The sequence below is a fragment of the Rhinatrema bivittatum genome, chromosome 7 (genome assembly GCF_901001135.1).
Source record: "Rhinatrema bivittatum chromosome 7, aRhiBiv1.1, whole genome shotgun sequence".
Lineage (NCBI taxonomy): Eukaryota > Metazoa > Chordata > Amphibia > Gymnophiona > Rhinatrematidae > Rhinatrema > Rhinatrema bivittatum.
In genome coordinates, this window is record NC_042621.1 from 106236958 (window position 1) to 106258538 (window position 21581).

The following is a 21581-nucleotide window of genomic DNA, read 5'->3' on the forward strand; positions in this document are numbered from 1 at the left end:
GTTAAAAGACAGGAAACAGAGAGTAGAATTAAATGGTCAGTTTTCAGTGGAAAAGATAAAAAGTGGAGTGCCTCAGGGATCTGTACTTGGACTAGTGCTTTTTAATATATTTATAAAAGATCTGGAAAGGGGTGCGATGAGTGAAGTGATCAAATTTGCAGATAACACAAAATTATGTAGAGTAGTTAAATCTAAAGTGTATTGTGAAGAATTGCAGGAGGACCATGCGAGACTGGAAGATTGGGCATATAGGGAAAAATAACCCTTGCTGTAGTTACACAATATTAGGTTCTATCTTATGAGTTACCACCCAGGAAAGAGATCTAGGTGTCATAGTGAATAATACATTGAAATAGTCAGCTCAGTGTGCTGCAGCAGTCAAAAAAGCAAACAATGTTAGGAATTATTAGGAAGGGAATGGCAAATAAAATGGAGGATGTCATAATGCCTCTGTATCACTCCATGGTGAGACCACACCTTGAATACTGTGTGCAATTTTGGTCACTGCAGCTCAAAAAAGATATAGCTGCACTACAGAAAGTGCAGAGAAGTATGACCAAAATGATAAGAGGCATGGAATGGCTGCCCTTTGAGGAAAGGCTAAAGAAGTTAAGGCTGTTCAGTTTGGAGAAGAGATGACTGAGGGGGGATATGATAGAAGTCTACAAAATCATGAAAGGACTTGAACAAGTTAATGTAAATCGGTTATTTACTATTTCAGATATTAGAAGGACCAGGGGGGCACTTCATGAAGTTAGCAAGTAGCTCATTTAAAACAAATCAAAGAAAATTCTTTTTTCACTCAGCGCATAGTTTAGCTCTGGAATTCATTGCCAGAGGATGTGGTTACAGCAGTTAGTGTAACTGGGTTTAAAAAAGGTTTGGATAAGTGCCTAGAGGAAAAATCCATAAACTGGTATTACGGTAATTAATAAGCAATAGTGGCTTGTAATTTATCTAATATTTGGGTACTTGCCAGGTACTTGTGACTTTGATTGGCCACTGTTGGATTGATGGATCCTTGGTCTGATGCGTATGGCATAACTTATGTTCATATGTAATACTAAGATCCCACCTAAAACTCTGCCAAAGTACCTCGATACTGACCTGTAGCAACTGCTGCTGTTCCAGCATTAGCAAACTCTAACCTCTTGAAATATTTGCAATTGATCTCAGTCCTAATCTGCAAAACCTGCTCTACACAAATCTTTTATTATTTCAATTACGTGTTTGCCTGTTTAAACAAACCTGCTAAAGAATACTATAGCAGGACAGGAGCTAACCTGTTTTGTATTGTAAACTACATCCTATATTTATAACAGTGAAAAGTCAGGTGTGCTGAATAATTGAACCTCAATTTCTCACTATGGGACGTATGCAATAAAACTCGCACAAAATCAGTTTTAGCGTGGGACCATAAAACAATGTAATGGACACATTAAAAAGTAATTTAATGGAGTAATAACAAAGATTAATTATGTATTTTGTAAAAAAAAAAAAAAAAAAAAAAAAAAAAGAGTCAGAAATAGTATGCTCACTCTATTCTTGAGTGCATAAACTAAAAAATGGATTTCCTTAATAGGTAGAGCATGTTATTTGCTGAAGGCAGGCAAAAGTGTGATCATACTAAACGTAGCATGCCCAAGGAGTATAGAAGATCTAGAGGAAGTGTATTCAGATCTAGAGGAAGTGTATAAAGAAGAGGCAGCAAAACACTGCACGGAGCGGCAGTAGCCACAGAGGCATTCACGGAGTGGGATGTCACTGGCCAGTGGTTGGTGTTCCACCTTCACGGAGCGGAAGGATGGAGGCCTGCCATCTCCATATTTTAAAAAAACAAACAAAAAAAAAAAACAAAACAGCGGTGGGCAAGAGTATGTAAAATTAACGAAGAGTTCATAAGCTATAGGTACTACCAATTATTAGGCTTATTCAATATTTGTTGATAGATAATGTGGCTTTCAATGCATACTTCACTTTCAATGCATATCCAGCATAGCTCCCTGCTTCAACGGCAGGGGAGAAGTAAAACTAATACTTCACGCATATCCAGCATAGCTCTCTGCTACAATGGCAGGGGAGAAGTAAAACTAATACTTCATGCATATTCAGCATAGCTCTCTGCTTCAACGGCAGGGGAGAAGAAAAACAACAATAAGGGCTGAATAACAAAGTCTAGGTAAACAAATAAGCATGGGTGTAGCTTGCTTATTGCGGCGGTTACTACCCCTAACTAATCAGGCTTGATATTTCACTTGGATGCAACTCCATCACTGCTCTCTGCATTAATGGTGGGGGTGGAAGGGAAATAGAACCAAAGGTTATTAGGAGCCAAGAGAAACAGATAAGTATGAGAAAAAAAGAAGTGTGAAGCTTGCTGGGCAGACTGGAGGGGCCGATTGGTCTTCTTCTGCCGTCATTTCTATGTTAGAAGTACGCCAAGCACATTGCTTGTCAACGCAGCATGGAAAAGTAGAAAACCTACAATTCTCCAAGAGAGGAGCTCAAAGGAGAGCAGAGAGTTTCAGAAGAGCAGAAAACAGACTTGAGCACATGTTTGGAATCATCTGTCTTCTGTAAAGATCTTCAAAAAGTGATGTCAGAGGATGTGTTTCAGGACAGAAGAGACCATGCAAGGGGGAGACCCAGAGAGGAATCTGACCACTCTAATTCAGAAGGGAACTTACCAACTGACCCTTCCCCCTACTACAAGCACCCTGTAGAGTAGGTATTACAATGGCTGCACCATACAGTCTGCTACTGCTTCAAAGCTCACAGATATAAGCTCTGCATTCGAACCAAAACAATTGATCAGATTAAAAAAATTTAGAGGCTCAGACTGCTCTTGGCCTTAAGCTTCTGAATGCCCTCGGTAGTCTTTGGCCACAGTCATGACAACAAACACATTTGTCCTCTGGGAACCTACTGCTTGGAAATACATTTGCCTTTGGTAAAGAAATGTGGATTTATTTTTAAGTGCTTAAGCGTTCCCTCTTTCATCTCCTTCCTGCTGTCATTCTTTCACTCTCATCCCTCTCCTGGTGATGCCCTATGAATCCATTTTTTAAATATATTTTTGTGGGGGGAGGACTTGAAGACTCACTATTTAAATTTCCTGGAGGAAGCCCCCTGCTTTTGTACCTAACCAGGGGGATAGAACTGGTTCCCCTACCCTCACAAACCCCCCCCCCCCCCAAAAAAAAAAACGACTGTCTTGGGCAGATGTTTAAATATCAGCAATATGCCAATATTTTGGAGCCTGTCCATTTCCACAGCAGTATAAAAATCTCTGTGCCTAGTACAATGTGAGGTGTGGATGCAAAGAGTCTCTGTGATGTGTCAACTGTTTTGTTTGAAATCTACTTCTGCCATGAATATGTTGAAGAATTTGCACAAAAAGCATGTGTTTGATGTGTTTTACTTTGGCCAAGAGAATTTTGATCAAATATATTCATTCCTAAGGGCCTATGGGTAAGCTGTCATCTCGTGGCCAGTTTAGCATGCGCATGCTATTTGGCTCCAGTTTGTAAGTTAACACTCAGTCCTAACAGGTATTAAATAGCATTCAGTTTCAAAGTGCTCATTAAGTAGCCTGAAGGGCAAGGAATTTAACATGAGCTTGGTAACCCCTCTTTTGGATATGATGTTCCTTTATATGCATGCCCAGGCAAGCAAAGTTTTGGGTGCGCATGTTAATATTTTTGGACCACTTTAATGTGCATAGCCCTGCTGCACAGATTACTATCTTTAGCATGCACCCAAGGGCCTCAATGTGCATGCTGAAGTTTATTATTGCATAGGCCCCTACCTAGGAAAAGCTTGAATGGGCCTAAAACAGTAGTTTTATTACCTAGTCACAATCCACTTTTGCTTCCCTGGTTAGAAACAGCCCTGTCTTCTCCTCTCCATGCTGAGCACTGGAAGTCATAATATTACTTAAAGCTAAGCAGCAGTCTATAGCAAAATTTCTTGTTTTATTTTATTATACTCAGTCTCTGTTCGTGGAGCTTGTTTTAGCCCAGGTAGAGCTCATAGGAGCAAAATATGATCTTCTGCCTCTTCTTGCTTGATGAACAGCTCCTCCTCTGGGGCCTGAAGTTGCTCTTTACTAGCAGCAGCTGGATTTGAAGGCAGGTATATCAAAGGGTTATCATCTGCTATTAACACTGGTATCTGCTCCTCACATTGCTCATTGCTTGCACCTGCAATACAAAAATGCAATAAATCTACCATACAAAAACTCAAGACATGACTTTAATCGAGCTAAGGTTGATTATAACACCACGCTGTAAAAACTCTTCCGTGAGCTAAATGAAATGAGTGGATTGTCTCCATTTTCCCCAAGACCAGGTGTCTATAATACTAGCACAGTTGTCAGCCCTAGCTTTCTGATTAAGTAGATATTTGATACAATACCGAACAACTCCTCTCAGGAATCTATCTAAAATAGAAAAAATAAGAAGGGGATCAATATCAATACCAAACTATTACCAGGTAATTATCAGGTAATCATGCCTTTAGTTTAATCCACTGTCTCTCACCCGCGATGGGACTCGGGTAGCATCAGCCCAAGTGGCACTATAGTTGTAATCATCTACTGTCTGACTCTCACTAAAAAAATTGTTTTAATTTATTTAACAATATCTCCCCAAAAAATGTTTTAATGTTTTCAATTCTTTTATATCTCCCACCTGCTATCACTAATCCACAACAAATACTTAGCTTCACAGGCGTTCAAGAAATCCACCCGACATGGTCCATGGTTCGGCAATCATGCCTTCCTCAGGGGCTTACATTCAATAATTCATTTTAGTGGACGCCTCCACGTCCCCAAATGGACAAAGTCCTTCGGCAATCGTGCCGCCCAAGTAACGGTACAAGACGTCTTTCTCTTTTACAGTTTGTAGATATTTTTTGGTAATAATTTGGTATTGTTATTGATCCCTCTCTGACTTTTTCTATTTTAGTAGATATTTGTACATTCTTTAGTAAACAAACTTTAGGAAGGAAAAAACTTTTTAGGAAGAACAGAGATAAAGTATCATTTTGGCAATCAAAAAGGATGTTTTCCATAAGTTCTGGTGCTATACCATAATGATTACAGCTATGAATCTTAAGTTCAAAATCTTTTTCCACCTAACTGTATGCAAATTTAAACTGCATTTATTTTCAGGCAGGGATATTTTAAGTATATGCATTATCTAATACAGAACAATATGCACTGATAGTAGACATTTTACATATTATTAGACTAGCAGAAATGTCATTTTATATTAGATAGTGCAATATTCACTGAACAGAAACCGATAAGGACCATAAAAGTCACTCTAGTCTGCCCAATTTAATTCTTGGTAGAATGCCATAAACCAGTGGCTTTTCATTTAGTTTTCAGGGATCACCTGACCACTCCTGTTTTCTAGCTATACACTGAATATGGATAAGAGATATTTACATGCACTGTTCACTGTATGGAAATATATCTTATGCTTATTCATTATGGATATTCTGTAAACCTAGCTTACCGGACGTGCAACCACCACCCTTGAGGACCAGGTTGAGAACCGTTGCCACAGACCCATCTCTCGCATTCTCCTCACATCTTTACAATTAGGGATCTTCTACGCTCCTCCTCATGATTGTTTCTGTTTCTGTCTCTACCATCTGCAGTGGGAAGCCATTCCATGCATCCGATACCCTCTCCCATGAAGAAATATTTTCTAATGTTGCTCATGCTTCTCTTGGAGCCCTAGACTGTAGCTTCTTGTTCTACTTAGGGGAGCCCCAGCCAGTCAGGATCTTAATAATAAATATGCATGAGGAATTTGCATATAATGAAGACTGTGCATGTAAATGTGTCTGCTGTAGTCATTGCAGATATCCTGAAAACCCAACTAGCTTGCGGTCCTCCAGCATAGGTTTGAAGACTACGCCTCCTGCGCTTGCCTTCCTCTGAAAAAGGGTTGCATTTCTTGCACATTATTTATATCTTTTAGGTATCTGAATGGCTCTATCATGTTCTCTCTCTCTCCTCTAGGGCAAGTACATTTTGGCCCAATTGTACTTGCATTCCCTTCTGACCATGAATTCCCATTCACGCTGGCACATACTAGCCTGGCACTTCTAGATAGCTGAATCTTTAGGGCTCCAATGCTCACAAAGATTGTATTTTATACACAATCTTTCCAAAATTTTTCTTCCAGTGTCACTGAGGTTTTTATCCCTTTGCGGCTCTAGAATTCTGGTGGCAGGTCAGCCCCATGGCTTAGGCCATACCAGCATGCACTGTAGGGTAGCAGATTTGCATTTGAAGCTGCTCTCCAACAGAGCTTTGGAGGGCCATGGAGGCGAGAACTGAGAGGGATGGAAGAGTTGCTGTCCACAGCGCAAGGTTAAATTTTTTTTTTTTTTAGGGCTTCCTTCCAGCACCAAGGGCTTTCAAGGGTTCATGTGACACCTGAGCGGTGGGTTTGAGGGAAAAACTATGAAAGAAAAAAAAAAAAAGGAGAAAAAATGCTCTTGGGACCACCAGCAAGCACTGACACTAGTGATGGGAGCAATGGCAGCTGTTTTACAGAATGCTTTCCTCATGAAGCATTTACAATGCCTGAAAAGTGACATGTCATGGGACTTTCATAAATGTTAAAGCGGCATGAATGCACCGTGTATGCTGCTGGAAGCTACTGAATGTGTTAGCCTGTAACTAGACACAGACAGTGTGGGTTATAGTGCAAAACTCAGACTCAGTTACAGGATGGGAGGAAAGGCACATGCATCTCCTTTCTTAAATTGTAGTAGTCTGTGAAAAAGAGTGTCCACTGTTTTTAAGCATCATTGAACAATGGATGTGAGCCTAGTGGGATGAGTAAAGTCTGGGTAAAGTTGTTCCTTACTTGGAGCGGGCTGGGAGGGAACTGGCAGAGCTCTGATCTAGTCACCATACTTACTTTTCTAAAATTAGGCCCCCCCCCCCTCCCACGTTATAAAATCGGCACATCCATGTGTGCCTGCCAGAAAGCGCGAGCACCTTTAAAAACATCTACCCCAATATGCGTAATATATTTTTAATAAATAAATATTCTGACCACCTGACCTTGAAGCAATGAGGCAAAGTAAAGCAAGGCCAGCCGAATGATCCTGGTCTCCAAACAACTGGTAGACCACTTTGATTCCTCCACAGACCAACAACCTTGAGCAACTTTACCCAGACAGTGAGCACCCCATCCCACTAGGCTCACATCCAGTCACCATCACCCAGATGGGATTTTCCTGCTGCTTCACCCAGAGTTCTCACTTGTGCATACCAAAAACACCTTTGTGGTAGGGAAAGGAACAGAGCAGTGACTTCTCCCCTGATGTCCACTCCTGAACCCCAAACTGCCTCTGCCACAGCCACTCCTGTTGCATAGCTTCCTGCTGGTCTCTTTTTTTTTTTTTTTTTTCAATCAACTTTAAGAGGCAGCCAGTCACCTCCAAAACAGAAGGCGAAGATGATGACTGGAGGGAGGCGGGAAGGAAGACCACTTAACAACCAGAAAAGAATTCTGGAAACCCGCTATCCAAGGCTGTCCTCAATGGAGGGAGCAAGCACTATGCTTTCACCTCAGGAGCTGCCTTTTTTTTTTCAAATTCCCCTTCTGCTATGGCAATGCTCACAGGATGAGAGCGAGTCTTGCACCTCAAGAGCTGCCACTAATCTTTTCCTGAACAGTCTAACCAGGTCTTAATTTAGAGCACACAATGCACACTTTGCCAACTGCTGAAGACAGAATATAGAAAATACTGGGAGGTTGAAGTCAGCACAGATTATTATAAGTGGTGATGGCAGCAAGCCTGTTGATCTCTGTCTCCATCTGCTGGTCAGTGGGCATAGCCCACTCGTCTGGAATGGTCTGTGGATGATGAGAAAATTGTATTTGAACTTTTTTTTTGTTTATTCTTTGAGGTTTAATGTTTTTATTATGAATGTTGATATGGGATATACATTTTTTAAATAAAATAGTTTTGGTTGTACTCCTCATTTTAGGGTGTTTCATTTTGAAGTTTTTTTGTTCCATAAGAGAAATTATGTCTGGTTGTGTCTGTGACCTCCCTAGGTGCAATGCTCCAGGCCATGATGTTTGTGGGTGCTGTGCTGAGAAAGACAGCAAAAGCAGAGAGGACCTTGGAGTTGTCAAGTGTGCACAGGCATCCACATGACTCAGGAAAAGAGCTGTGGCAGGACAAAGTCAATGCCAGCATCCAAAGCCTTGGAGCTGTTGGGTGGACATAGGAGTCCACATGACCAGGAAAAGTGGAGTGTGCTGTGGTGACACAAAGTTACTTGGTACCTGGAGACTGCAGTAAGCCAGAGACATCATAGGTAACACGGGGGGGGGGGGGGGGGGGGGGAGAAACTGCTTTCTTCTGTACACCATCTGGGTTTATTACTCCTAGGGGAATTCTATGCACAAAAATTCAAAATTCTGCACCAATCTTAAAAAAGTCCGCAAGCATTTTTTTTGTCAATGTAACAATATAATCACTGTCCAAGTAATAAATTTAAAAAGTTATTACTTTGACACAGAACTTTAAATATGTTAAGCAGAATTCCTCCGGGGAATAAAAAGTACATCATAAGACCAGCCCTCCCCCACAGCTCTCTTTGTCCCCCGCCCTGATCCAAACCCCCCAATTCCAGCTCTCTCTCATCCTCCCAGTTTTCCACCTCCTTTCCCTGGGCTCCATAACAGTTTAAACCCCCCCCCCCCCCCCCCACCACACATAACTCTTCAAGTAGGCCATCCTCCTGACTAGCAGCACCCCCTGGGATCAGGGAACAGCTAGCAGCTTCAGAGCCCGTGGCTATGAGCCAGAGTCAGGCAGTGAGGGGAGAGGATCACTGGAAGCTTGCCATGAGCCTGCTTAGCTGTTTGCCAATGGAGAGTGGGAGAGGTGGCACTCAGACCTGCCCTGTCAAGAAGAAGCATTGGCCACTGACAGGAACCCCCCCCCCCCAAAAAAAAAAAAAAAATCATGCAGACAGCCACATGCTGAACGACATGCCAGCTTTCTCTTATGCCCCTATGGACCAATGCAGTCACTTTCTGCCTCTACCATCTGCCTGAGCTGGTGTTTCAACTACTGCTGCCGTCTTCCCCTATCAAATTCTAAGGCCAATGCAGAACGATATGTTCTGGCCAACGCACCACTTTGCTCGCATTTAAATGCTTATTTTCGGGCCGATTCAGTAAAGTCCGCGGGAGAGCGGGCATTCGCCCACTCGCCTGTGCGCGCGCCAGAAACTAGCGCCTACCTTTGGGTAGACACTAATTTCTGAAAGCAAAATGTGCGGCTTGGCTGCACATTTTGTTTTCTGAATCGCGCGGGAATACCTAATAGGGCCATCAACATGCATTTGCATGCATTTGCATGTTGAGGGCGCTATTAGGTTCGGCGGGTTGGACGTGCATTTTCGGCCCCTTACTGAATAAGGGGTAAGAGAAAACGCGCGTCCAATGGCAGGTTAACAGTGCGCTCCGCACTGTACTGTATCGGCCCATTTGTGAGCGCAAACGTTACTGCCAATGCAGCAAGGAGTTTTATTCTCATAAAATGAGTGTTCTAAAGTGGGAGTACTACTTGGCGCCCTCGCATGGAAATCCTATTCAGATGAATGCATTAAGTATTACTCCCCAATGCAAAGCAGTGTGTTGGCCCAGCTGGCCAAAAAAAAAAAAAAAAAAAAAAAGGTCAAATACACTTCGCGGATAAATGCTGGCAACCACTGTCACTTACCTGGATAAGTCAGTACTTATCCAGGTAAGAGGCAGTACCCACCGACAGCAAAATTGCTTACCTTGTAATAGGTGTTATCCCAGGACAGCGGGATGTAGTCCTCACATATGGGTGACGTCACTGAACGGAGCCCAGGCGGGAAAGCTTTCTGTCAAAGTTTCTAGAAACTTTTGACTGGCCCTGTGAGGCCACTGAGCATGCCCAGCATGCCATGATATTCTCTGCCACAGGTGTCTCTTCAATCTGTTATATAGCATAAAGCGTTAGCAAAAATAAAATAAATGTATGAGGCCCAACTCCGCGGGGTGGCGGGTGGGTTCTGTGAGGACTACATCCTGCTGTCCTGGGATAACACCTATTACAAGGTAAGCAATTTTGCTTTATCCCAGGACAAGCAGGATGCTAGTCCTCACATATGGGTGAATAGCAAGCTAGAGGCTGAGTCATTTTGTATTGAGGCAACAGTGTAGTATTGCTGTTGAAATGAATCAGCCGAAGATGAGAGAACATTGGATGTAGAAGGAGTTGGGATTAAACTGGAAACAAGTTCTTTAAGACAGATTGTCCATAGGCTGAATCTTGTCGTCCTTCTTTGTCTAAGCAGTAATGAGCTGCAAAAGTGTGAAGAGAACTCCATGTTGCTGCTTTACATATGTCGAGGATTGGCACTGAACGATAGTGTGCTACTGATGTTGACATTGCTCTTACTGAATGTGCCCTTACTCGCCCTTGAAGAGGGAGGTCTGCTTGTTCATAGCAGAACTCTATGCAATCTGCTATCCAATTGGATAGGGTATGTTTACCCACTGCTTTACCCGGTTTGTTTGGGTCATAAGAAACAAAAAGCTGAGTGGATTTTCTGTGGACTGCAGTATGGTTTAAATAGAAAGCGAGTGTACGCTTGCAGTCCAGGGTGTGTAAGGCTGTTTCTCCTGGATGGGCATGAGGCCTTGGAAAGAAAGTAGGTAAATTTATAGATTGATTCAAGTGGAATTCCATAACTACTTTGGGAAGGAATTTTGGGTGTGTACGGAGAACCACTCTGTCATGTAGGAACTTTGTATAAGGTTCGTATGTGACAAGTGCTTGTAACTCACTAACCCTTCTAGCTGAGGTAATGGCTATGAGGAAGATAGTCTTCCATGTGAGAAATTTAAGATTACAAGAGTCGATGGGTTCGAAAGGAGAACGCATGAGTCTTGTTAGAACCAAATTCAGATCCCAGCTTGGGACAGGTTTTCGAATTGGTGGTTTCAAGTGAGTTAAACCTCTCATAAATCTATTTATGAGAGGTTGTATGGAAATAGGTGCATCGCCTATCTTGTTATGGTAAGCAGAGATTGCACTTAAATGTACTCTTACAGATGAAGTCTGAAGACCAGAGTCGGACAGATGGTATAAGTATTCCAGTAGAGAAGCTGTGGGGCAAGTGAAAGGATTTATATCTTTTGCTGAGCACCAGAAAGTGAATCTCTTCCATTTAGAAGAATAGTTCTTTCTTGTGGAAGGTTTACGTGAAGCTATAAGCACTTGAGATATATGGGATGAAAGATTGAGTGGTTGTAATATTAAGCTTTCAACATCCATGCTATTGTTGGTTGACCCCAACGCTGAAATATCCTGGTTGCTACTGCAGTATCCAGGGACCATTCGTGTGGCTGGAATTGACGACTGAGTCGATCAGCTACTACGTTGTGTATGCCTGCCAGATAAGTGGCTCGTAGGGACATTAAATGATTCAGGGCCCAGCCCCAAATTTGTGCAGCTTCTTGACAAAGGAGATACGAGCCCATACCTCCCTGTTTGTTGATGTACCACATGGCTACTGTGTTGTCTGTTTGGATGAGAACAGTCTTGTGGGAAAGGCAGTCCTGGAATGCATGCAGTGCATAACGTATCGCTCGAAGCTCCAGAAAATTGATTTGATATGTCGCTTCGAGTTTTGTCCAAGTCCCTTGAGTGTGGAGATTGTCTATATGAGCTCCCCATCCCAAGGTGGATGCATCTGTAGTTAAAGTTATCTGTGGGACTGGTTGTTGGAAAGGTAGGCCTTTGCACAGGTTGTCTTTGTTGGTCCACCAAAGTAGAGATGATCTCAGTTGGTGGGTCACTTGAATTGGATAATGAAGTGGTTGAATGGCTTGAATCCATTGTGACCTTAAAGTCCATTGGATAACTCGCATGGCTAGCCGTGCCATAGGAGTAACATGAACTGTGGAGGCCATGTGACCTAGCAGTATGAGAAACTGATGAGCTGTGGTTTGTGTCATTAAGGAAATGGACTTTGCTAGCAGAATGAGGGCCTCTGCTCGATCCATAGGTAGAAGTGCCTTTGCTAGATCTGTGTTCAACTCTGCTCCTATGAATTGAAGTAGATGAGTTGGAGTAAGATGAGATTTTTGATAATTGATGAGAAACCCCATGGAGTGAAGTAGAGCAATTGTCCTGTTGAGAGAAGTTATTGCTCCTTTTTGAGATGGACTCTTTATGAGCCAGTCGTCTAGATATGGAAAAACATGGACACCTTCTTTGTGCAAGTGTCCTGCTATTACTGCTAGACATTTGGTGAAGACTCTTGGAGCAGACGCTAGTCCAAATGGTAGAACTCTGTATTGGTAATGTTGATGGAGTACCATGAAGCGCAGGTACTTGCGATGAGGAGGGTATATTGGAATGTGAGCATAAGCATCTTGAAGATCCAGAGAACAAAGCCAGTCCCTTGCTTGAAGAAGTGGAAGTATGGTGCCTAGAGAAACCATTCTGAATTTTTCTCTCTTTAGAAATTTGTTGAGATTTCTGAGGTCTAGGATAGGACGTAGGCCTCCGGTTTTCTTTGGAATGAGGAAATATCTGGAGTAGAATCCTCTGCCTTTCTGTGACCGGGGCACTGGTTGAATGGCCTTGGATCTCAGAAGGGTGGATAATTCTGTTTGTAATTGATGAAGTTGAGAGTTTTGTTGTTGGCAGAATGTTGGTGGACATTCTGGAGGAATGGAAGTGAAATTTAGTTTGTAACCTCGGGCGACTATGGAAAGAACCCATTGATCTGAGGTTATGTTTTGCCAATTTGTGTGAAAGAGGGATATTCTGCCTCCCACTGGAAGATTTGGCTTGGGATTGCAAGGTAGAATTTGTCCTCTGGTGTAATCCTCAAAAGCCTGTTGCAGGCCCTGTTTGTGCAGGAGGTTGTGGACGAGCCGGTCTGGGTTGTCTGCCTTGGGATCGTTGTGTTGGCCTGGTAGATCTACCCCTATTTGCTTGTTGATAATACCTGCGAGGCCTGTAATAAGAGCGTCTTACATCTCTACGTGGAGGACGACGAGAAGTTTGGTTTGCAGGTTCTTGAGGGGTTTGAGACAGTTGTTTAAGGGTCTCCGTGTGATCTTTCAGCTGTTGTACCGCCTCTTGAATTTTATCTCCAAAGAGATTGTCCCCAAGACAGGGAAGGTCTACAAGCTTATCTTGAAACTCAAGCCTGAGGTCAGATGCTTTGAGCCAGGCCCACCGGCGAGCAGTGATTCCTGCTGCTGCTGTTCTTGAAGCAGTTTCAAAGTTATCATACACTGCTCTTACTTCGTGTTTCCCTGCTTCAAGACCTTTCGATATGATTGCTTGAGCAGGCTCTTGAAATTGTGTGGGTAAGGAAGTGATGTACTGTTCCATCTCTTTCCAGAGATTTCTCTGGTGTTGAGTTATGTAGAGCTGATATGCAGATATTTTTGTACTCAGCATGGAACTCTGGTAAATTTTCTTACCCATTGTGTCCAGGAACCTGTTGCCCCTGCCTGGTGGGATGGAGGAATGTGGGCGCACACGCTTAGATTTTTTCTGTGCTGATTCTACCACAACAGACTGGTGTGGCAATTGCTGTTTTTGGTACCCTGGAGCTGGCTGAACAATGTAGGTGGTTTCCACTCTCTTGTTTACTGCAGGGATTGAAGCTGGGTGTTCCCAGATTCTCTTCTGAAGATCCAGCAAGACTTCGTGTACAGGTACTGCTAATACCTGTTTGGGTGGATCCACGAACTGTAACACTTCAAGCATTTGTGCTCTTGTGTCTTCCTCGGCAGTCAACTTAAATGGAATGGAATCAGACAGTTTGTATGAATGATGAGAAAGAAAGATCTTCTGGGGGTGACTTCTTCCTTCTGTCAGGGGAAGAAGGGTTAGACATGAACTCTTCTGAAGAAAATTGAGAGGGTTCATCATCCCAGGAGTCTTCTGAATCTTCCCTATAAGTTGACTGGGTTGTTGGTGCTGGTGGGATATGAAGTCCTGAAGGCCCAGGTTGAGGATCATCGATGAAAGTTTCTGCAGATGTTCTTTGGGTGATAGGCGGTAATTTGTCGATGACAGTCTGGTATCTTTGTAGAAGGTGACGGTAAAAAGCCTCATCTTGTATTTCTGTAGGCTGATCCGGTGGTGGTAGGGATGCTGTCGATGGAATTTGAAATAACATCGATGTGGATTGTGTTTGGAGCCTCGGTGTTGTGGTGATGAATCCCGTCGAGGATCTTGGAATGAAAGATATTGTAGTCATCGGTGTTATCACCGGCATCGATGTTGTAGGAAAAAACATCGGCATCGATACCGAGGATGTAGGTATCGGCATCGATGAGAGAGTCATCGGCATCGATATCGAGGGTATCGGCATCGACCCAAAGGTCGGCATCGACAGGCCTGTCGGAATTTGTTGCTCCTGTAGAGCTTGTAGGACAGCTTGTCTAATAAGTGTAGACAATTCTGGCTGTGAAGACACCGATGGTGTGCGCGGTGGCGGTGCCGCGATGTCCATCAATGACGTCGTAGGTATTGGTGACTGTGAAGGCCCAATCACAGACTTATCTTGATGTTTAGGCCACTTTGGCATCGATTCGTCCTGGGACACCGATGCGGACGATGATCGATGTCGATGGCGATGTTTGGCTTTTGAATGGTCTGTCGACTTAGTGGAGATCGCAGATGATGGCGAGGACGGATGATCACCGGAGCCATCCGGACGCGGTTTTTTCAGTAAAACTTTCTTTGTTGCTCCTGCCGGAGACGACCTCTGTGCTTTTGAGGAAGAAGGGATTAGTTGAAGAGAAAAAAGGTGTTCCATCTTCTCTTGTCTGGCTTTTCTTCCCTTAACTGTCATTTCTGCGCATTTGGTACATGTGCTGACGTCGTGTTGTTCCCCGAGGCACAGTACACATTCCAAATGCGGATCAGTGATGGACATATTTCGGTTACATACCGGACATTTTTTGAAACTGGTCGCCATTTTCGATCGACGGCCGTCGATGAAACGAACGTGTGCGTAAAAAATTTTCAGCCGAAAATTATTACAAGACAGTACTCACCAGCCGGCGAGGCAGAGACTTCCCCGTGACAGAGAATATTTAGAGAAAACTGACTTTTCAGTCAAAAAAGAGATTCCCGACTAAGGGCTATCAGTCCGCGGTGCAAACAGCAGCGCGGAAAAATGAAGACTGAAGAGAGACACCTGTGGCAGAGAATATCATAGCATGCTGGGCATGCTCAGTGGCCTCACAGGGCCAGTCAAAAGTTTCTAGAAACTTTGACAGAAAGCTTTCCCGCCTGGGCTCCGTTCAGTGACGTCACCCATATGTGAGGACTAGCATCCTGCTTGTCCTGGGATAATATCATAAACACCATCTGCTGCTGCTGCCATACCTATGCGGCTTGCTGTCCCAATTGATCTGTCTGTCCCCTCCTGTGGCCACAGTCACCACCACTTGCTTCGGTCCCCTCTTGCCCCAGGCCCTACAGCTGTAACTCTCTTCAAGCCAGATACATTTTTGATGGCTCAGACGCACAGCAGAAGGGTCAGATCAGCAGTGATGTAGGGGTGAAACATTTTGTTTAGAAAGACACCAGCCAAATGTTTTCCAGAACATAAGCCAGTTTTGGTCCCAATGATTTTCTATTTAATGGTGAGAGGCTTGAATTCTCTGAAAAGATGCACAATCTTGGCTGCTGTTTTGACTCAAAATTAATGCTCTCTCACCACTTGCACACATAGAGGATATTATAAGCTCAGAGCATTACACCATCTTCCACCATACTTAAGTGCTTCTGACTTTCATACTTTAGTGCAGGCATTTATTTGTAGTAAAACAGACTACTGCAATTCATTGTTCATTGGGTTGCCACAGTACAGTCTACTCTCTCTTCAACTTCTTCAAAATTCAGCCACACAAACAGTATTGAAAGCATCCAAGAGCGATCACATTATGTCCTTGCTGAGAGAACCACTCTGGCTGCCATTTCAGCAAAGAATCAAATTTCAAGTCCTCCCCCTAATGTTTAAGTCTTAACTAGACAGTATTTAGCTGGGATGTTTACAGCATATACACCTGTCAACGTTCCTGTCAACTAAATCTGCTTGAGGTTCCGGGAATAAAAGCAGCCTGATTGCACGACACTTGTAACTAAGCCCTGGCTTGTAGAATGCGTTACCAGATAAGCTTCGGCTTCTAACTGATTTTAGGAAAAAAGTAAAGTGTCTACTGATTTTAGAAGCTTCCTAAATGAAATGTAGTAACATGATTGAAATTTCAGCATATTTTTGTTTTTAAATGATGTAATAGTTTATGTATGTCTAAAATGTCTTGAAATTGTGATCCGCTGAGCTTAATGAAGTTACTATTAGTGGAATATAAATACATAAATAAAAAGAAATAAATGTTTCCAATGGCTAGGAAAATACATTTTTGTTTTGCTTTTTTTACACTTCAATTCTTATTTTGCTCTGTTTTAATTTTTTTTAGCACATTTTATGAAATAAGCACTTATGTTGTTACTTCATCTGTCTGCCTGTCTGTCCCATCTGTGACACAGACATCAGAAATTATGTTACAGCGGGACTAGCAGATGGGCGGATAATAGCAAAAAAGGTAAGAACAGAAGCCCCAGTGGAAGAAAGGAAGAGAAGTATCTGATGGAGTCACCACCAGAAGGGGGAGCCAGCACCAGACCTGCAGGAGTGAAGAGAAGCACTGGCAGGTTACTCAGGCCCGACCCCTCCAGCCAAAGAGGAAAAGCAGCTGTTGGTAACTGAGGGACACCCCTCCACCCTGCAAACCCTCACTCCCATCCCCACCCCCCAACATCCTGCCACAAGTAGAGACTCCCACACACCATCCCTCTAACTTCGCCATATCCGAACAGATAACGAGTACAAGACACAAATGGAGTCATAAAGTCCAATCTTTGAAGTTGCCATGCAATTTTAGACTTTTTTCCCCATTCTTAGCTCTCCCTTTCCATCTCCACCAGACACTTTCCTCCCCACTTGTCCCCCCTCTTTCTCCTGCTTCCAGGCACTCTCCCCCCACAATTCCCTTACTACTGTCATTCTCCTCCATAGCCCACCAATAAAGCTACTTCCTCTTCCTAACTTGGCCCCAACGATGGCAGCTGTCGCTTCTTTTCTTTTGCTGCACCAGTGGCAGCTACCACATCTCCTTCTCCCCAACAAAGACCCCACCCAGCCTCTCTTCCATTATACACAAGGCCCTGTCTTTTACAGCCTGGGACGTCTATCAACTAGAATATAAAAAAGTTTATTTTCTCAGCAAAAAATGTCACATAAACGTGAGTCACAGGAATAAACTCAGGAACAAATGATTGATATCTTCTTTGGAAAAGGGTCACCTGATATCTCACTACAAATGCTTTAAACCATAAAGTGAGAGATCTGGAACATAGTCCTTGTTTTCCTCTGCTCTACAGATCTGTTAGGAAGAGTGTACTGCAGTAGTATTGACAAGCCTATCCCCTAGCAAGTGACGGCAGCACATTGACAACACTTATGTAGCAACACCAGTCATGGAATGCTATTTTAGCCATGAGGCTGGAAAGAAAAACTAGTTTGGTGTTCTAGGTTAGGCTACTATAAGGGTTCAGTTTAAGCTTTAGTTTTCATCAATCAGATTTTAAGTGGAAATGCAAGGTTAAAGGGGTACAAAGTCAAAGACTGTCATTATAGACTTATGGTACCTCTACTTAATACTCTTTCCTGTCTTAGAGCAGATAATTCATCATAAAGAGGTGGTAGAGATCTTCAAGGGAAAAAAATGAATACAAATAATCCGCCAAGGAAGGAAAACAAATGTGTGTAATTCCTAAGAATTACCCAAACTTTCATGCAATTCTTCAGATTTCAGAAAAATCCTAATGTCATGGAATTTGGGTACATAATAGTTCAGTATTATAAGTCACTAGGGGGGGTCATTTATCAAAGTACTATATGGAGTTTTCGCATGCGTTAAGGCACTTAACGCATGCGAAAACACCATAATGCATGGTGCGATGCAAATTAGGAAAGGGGAGGAGTTTGGGGCAGGATACTAGCTTAATGTTACCCAGGGTGAGTGTCCATCAAGCTAGATTGAGAGAACATTGCACAAATCTCATCTTTGGGTGAGTTTCCTCACTCTGAAGGACATCAAATCTTCACAAGAGAGCACTGTTCTGTTCGAACTCTGCATGTCAAAGTGGCCCTAACCCCTACACTAATACCTAAACCTCACCTCGGGTAGCTAGGTGGGCCTCATATAGAGATATAAATACCTACCTAGTATGAGGGCCTTATAGCTAGGCACTCTCTCTCTCTCTCCCTCCCCCCCCCCAGTGGTTGTAGGTAGGAATTACAACAATTCTGGCACTTACCACAAAGTGAGAAAACGTTATCGCAGTTTGCAGTTAATACCTATGCGAAGCGCTAAGAGAGGCTGTTTATCGCAAAGTGCGCTATTACCATAAAACATGCCCCTTTTCCTATCACATGCGATATTTAGTGCATTTTGATAAATCCAGCCTAGGTTTGCTGCTTCCCAGTGTTTCTCCTGTTATTGTTCATTACATTTAAAACTTTCAGCAACAAGCACAAGGACAGAAAACAACTTGTCTAAGGTCAGAGGCAGTGGCAGAAAAGAATGCTCCACTGGCTCATGGTACACTACTTTATTCACTACGTCACACTTCCTCTAAAGCTTTTTTTCTCTGAAAAGCCAGCTAAAATCTGCATTTACATTTTGTTACACAGATAAGAGCTATGAAAAAAAAGCATCTTCTCACCTTCTGGTTTCTTATCAGATGCACAATGGTGCTCTTACATCAAGAAGGATTGATGAAAATATAATCCTGCATTTTTTTTTTAAGTGAGTGACACCCACTGGAGCAGTTTCAATATCTCACCTGAGCAACGTTTCTGGGGTGCTCGTCTTTTTGACCTGGTGGGGATTATTCCATGCATCTTGATTAGATGGCGGCTGAGGTGATGTTTACGGCGGAAGGTATAACCGCAAGTAGAGCACTCAAACTTGCCCCTGGTGGTGTGAGCCTGAACATGAGCCTTCAGCATCATCTCTGTCTGTAGGAACACAAGATATGCACCATGGGTCAGGACTCTGACAAAATGTTCTCTGCCTCTTTCTTTCCCATTCCTATGGCACATTCTAGATATATTTTAAATAAATACAATAAACTGATTAAAACAGACCTGGCACTTGCATCTGTCCAGTCCTGTGCAAAGCAATATCTCAGTATGTCATAAGCCAGCACAGAGAAATTTAAAATTTACCTGATGACCTTTCCTTGAATCCTGCTACACCAGTCCAGACACATAGGTTTATTTCTTCTACTAGCAGATAAGAGACTACATCACTGTGACATGTTCACTGGTTGTTACCATAGTGCAGCCCCAGCCTTCTTATATCAAAGTCATGACTCAAAAATAACAACATAAAATACAACACCTAAATAGGATCTTTCAAGAAAATTCCATCCAAAGATTGTTTGGCTAATAAGAAACAGCAAGAAAGGTAAAAGAACACATGAACCTCCAGTTGTTGTCTACACAAGATCAATATATTTCTGTTATCTGAATTACATTGAAATAAAAAAGTTGCACAGGCCCAACTTCCTGGGAGGGTCTTGGACTGGTGAAGCAGGGTTAAAGGAAAGGTAATTATCAGGTTAAGTTACATTTTTCTTTTCTTATTCTACTATGCAAGTCCAGGCGTGTGGGGAGAACCTAAGCCTATTTAATATGGGAGAGAATAAGGATCAACCTGAGAACAGTTGCACCAAAAGCTGCATCCTACTTTGCACATATATCCAGTCAGTAATGCTTACTGAATGTGCACAAAGACAACCAGGTGGCTGCTTGACATCTCTTTCCCCAGAAAATATATGCAAACTCTAACCAGGAAAAAGTTGAGCTCTCGCTGAGTAAGCAAGAAGGACTTCTAGAGTCTGATGGCCATTCAATAGGGAAGTTGAATCAAATATATTTTTAATCTACCTAGCCAAAGAAGATTGTGTTCCTCCAAACAATATAATTTGTCAAACTTCCAGAACAGATTGGTAGCCTCCAAATATCTAATAAGAACTCAATGAACATCTAACAACCAAAAAGATCTTTAACAATGACACTCCTCCTGCGAGAATGTAGAGGCAGAAATTGCTTTAAATGAAACCAAGAGAGCAATTTCGGTAAAAAGGAAGGAACTGGATGAAGAAACAATGAGTTACGAATGAGAAAAGGATCTCTGCATGATAAAGCCTGCAACGTAGGGATCCATCTTGCAGAACAAATAGCAACCAGAAAAATCATCTTCAAGAACAGATCTTTCAGAGAAGCACTCTTAAGAGGTTACAATGGCAGACCTACTAAAATGCTGAGAATCAAATTAAGTTTCCAGTGAGGGACCAGAGGTCTGAAAAGAAGTTGCACATGCTTAACCTCCTGAAGGAAATAAGACACATCAGAATATATAGCAATGGAAACTCTGTAAGAGTCTGCCTCTATAGCATGAAACAAGATATACCTTTAGAGCAGAGCTTTCCAAACTTTTCATGTTGGTGACACACTTTTTAGACAAACATAATTTCGGGACACAGTAATTCAGTCTACTAGCAAACCAGAGGTTAAAGGTTAAACGAACGAAATGTATTTTGACAATTTATGTATGCTTCCTTAAATATATACATAATAAAATGTTTCACGACACAACCTATCTAGTGAAAACCTTTCATTTATATTAAAGATATATAATATTCCAAGATTAATGTTATTCTAATTTATGAATAACAATAATAAAACAAAGTTATTGTGTTATTCAATTTACCTCTTTAATGAGATATATGAGCTTGATGGGATGAACACAGCTTTTGAATATTTGGTGTTAATAAGAAAGTCCAAAGGGTCTTCTGCGTAATTTTAAAAAGCTGGCCAGTTTCACACTATAAATTATTTGATAGCCTCATTCAACTAATTCTATATGGCTATGAGAGTGAAGACTGGAATTTATAGGAAGGGACAGAATGTCAATATAAATCCTGCACCTCCAGTTCTGTAACTCTGTGCATCCATTGAAATTCCCCCAAACAATGCAGCTTGGATGTTTCCCTTACAGCTCATCATACTAAAAGATATTTTCAAATTCTGGTGTCACCTCACAGTAACAGCAGCACAAACACCTTCCACTGCCAGGCACATTGTGAACTAACACAAAACCTCGCAAAAAAGACACTCAAAATCTATACTGCAATCCCATTGTAACATAACAGTAATAACACCAAGGACTCAAACAACAATAACCCTACCTGTGAAAAAGCAAGGGTAAATATTACACTGGGTCCTAGAATACCAATACACCACCTACTGAGGAAACAAAACAAACCAGACTGCTATAGATCCCTATGCTAGCAGAATCTCTCATCATGGTCACACACACAGAGCAGAGACAGACCCTCACCAAATACAGAATACAAAATAAAGGAGCACAAATTAGACA

At 42.3% G+C, this 21581-nt stretch overlaps 1 protein-coding gene across 1 annotated transcript in view; it reads right to left on the minus strand.

Annotated features, from left to right (window-relative positions):
* Positions 1-2465: 2465 nt before the first annotated feature.
* LOC115095344 (zinc finger protein 585A-like) overlaps positions 2466-21581 on the minus strand; it is a 53873-nt gene continuing 34757 nt past the window's right edge. Inside the window, exons 4-5 of the mRNA XM_029608884.1 lie at positions 18979-19153; positions 2466-4202 (exon numbers count right to left, since the gene is read on the minus strand). Coding sequence (XP_029464744.1) covers positions 4030-4202; positions 18979-19153 — 348 coding nt within the window. The 3' untranslated portion in view covers positions 2466-4029. The remainder of the gene's footprint in view (positions 4203-18978; positions 19154-21581) is intronic.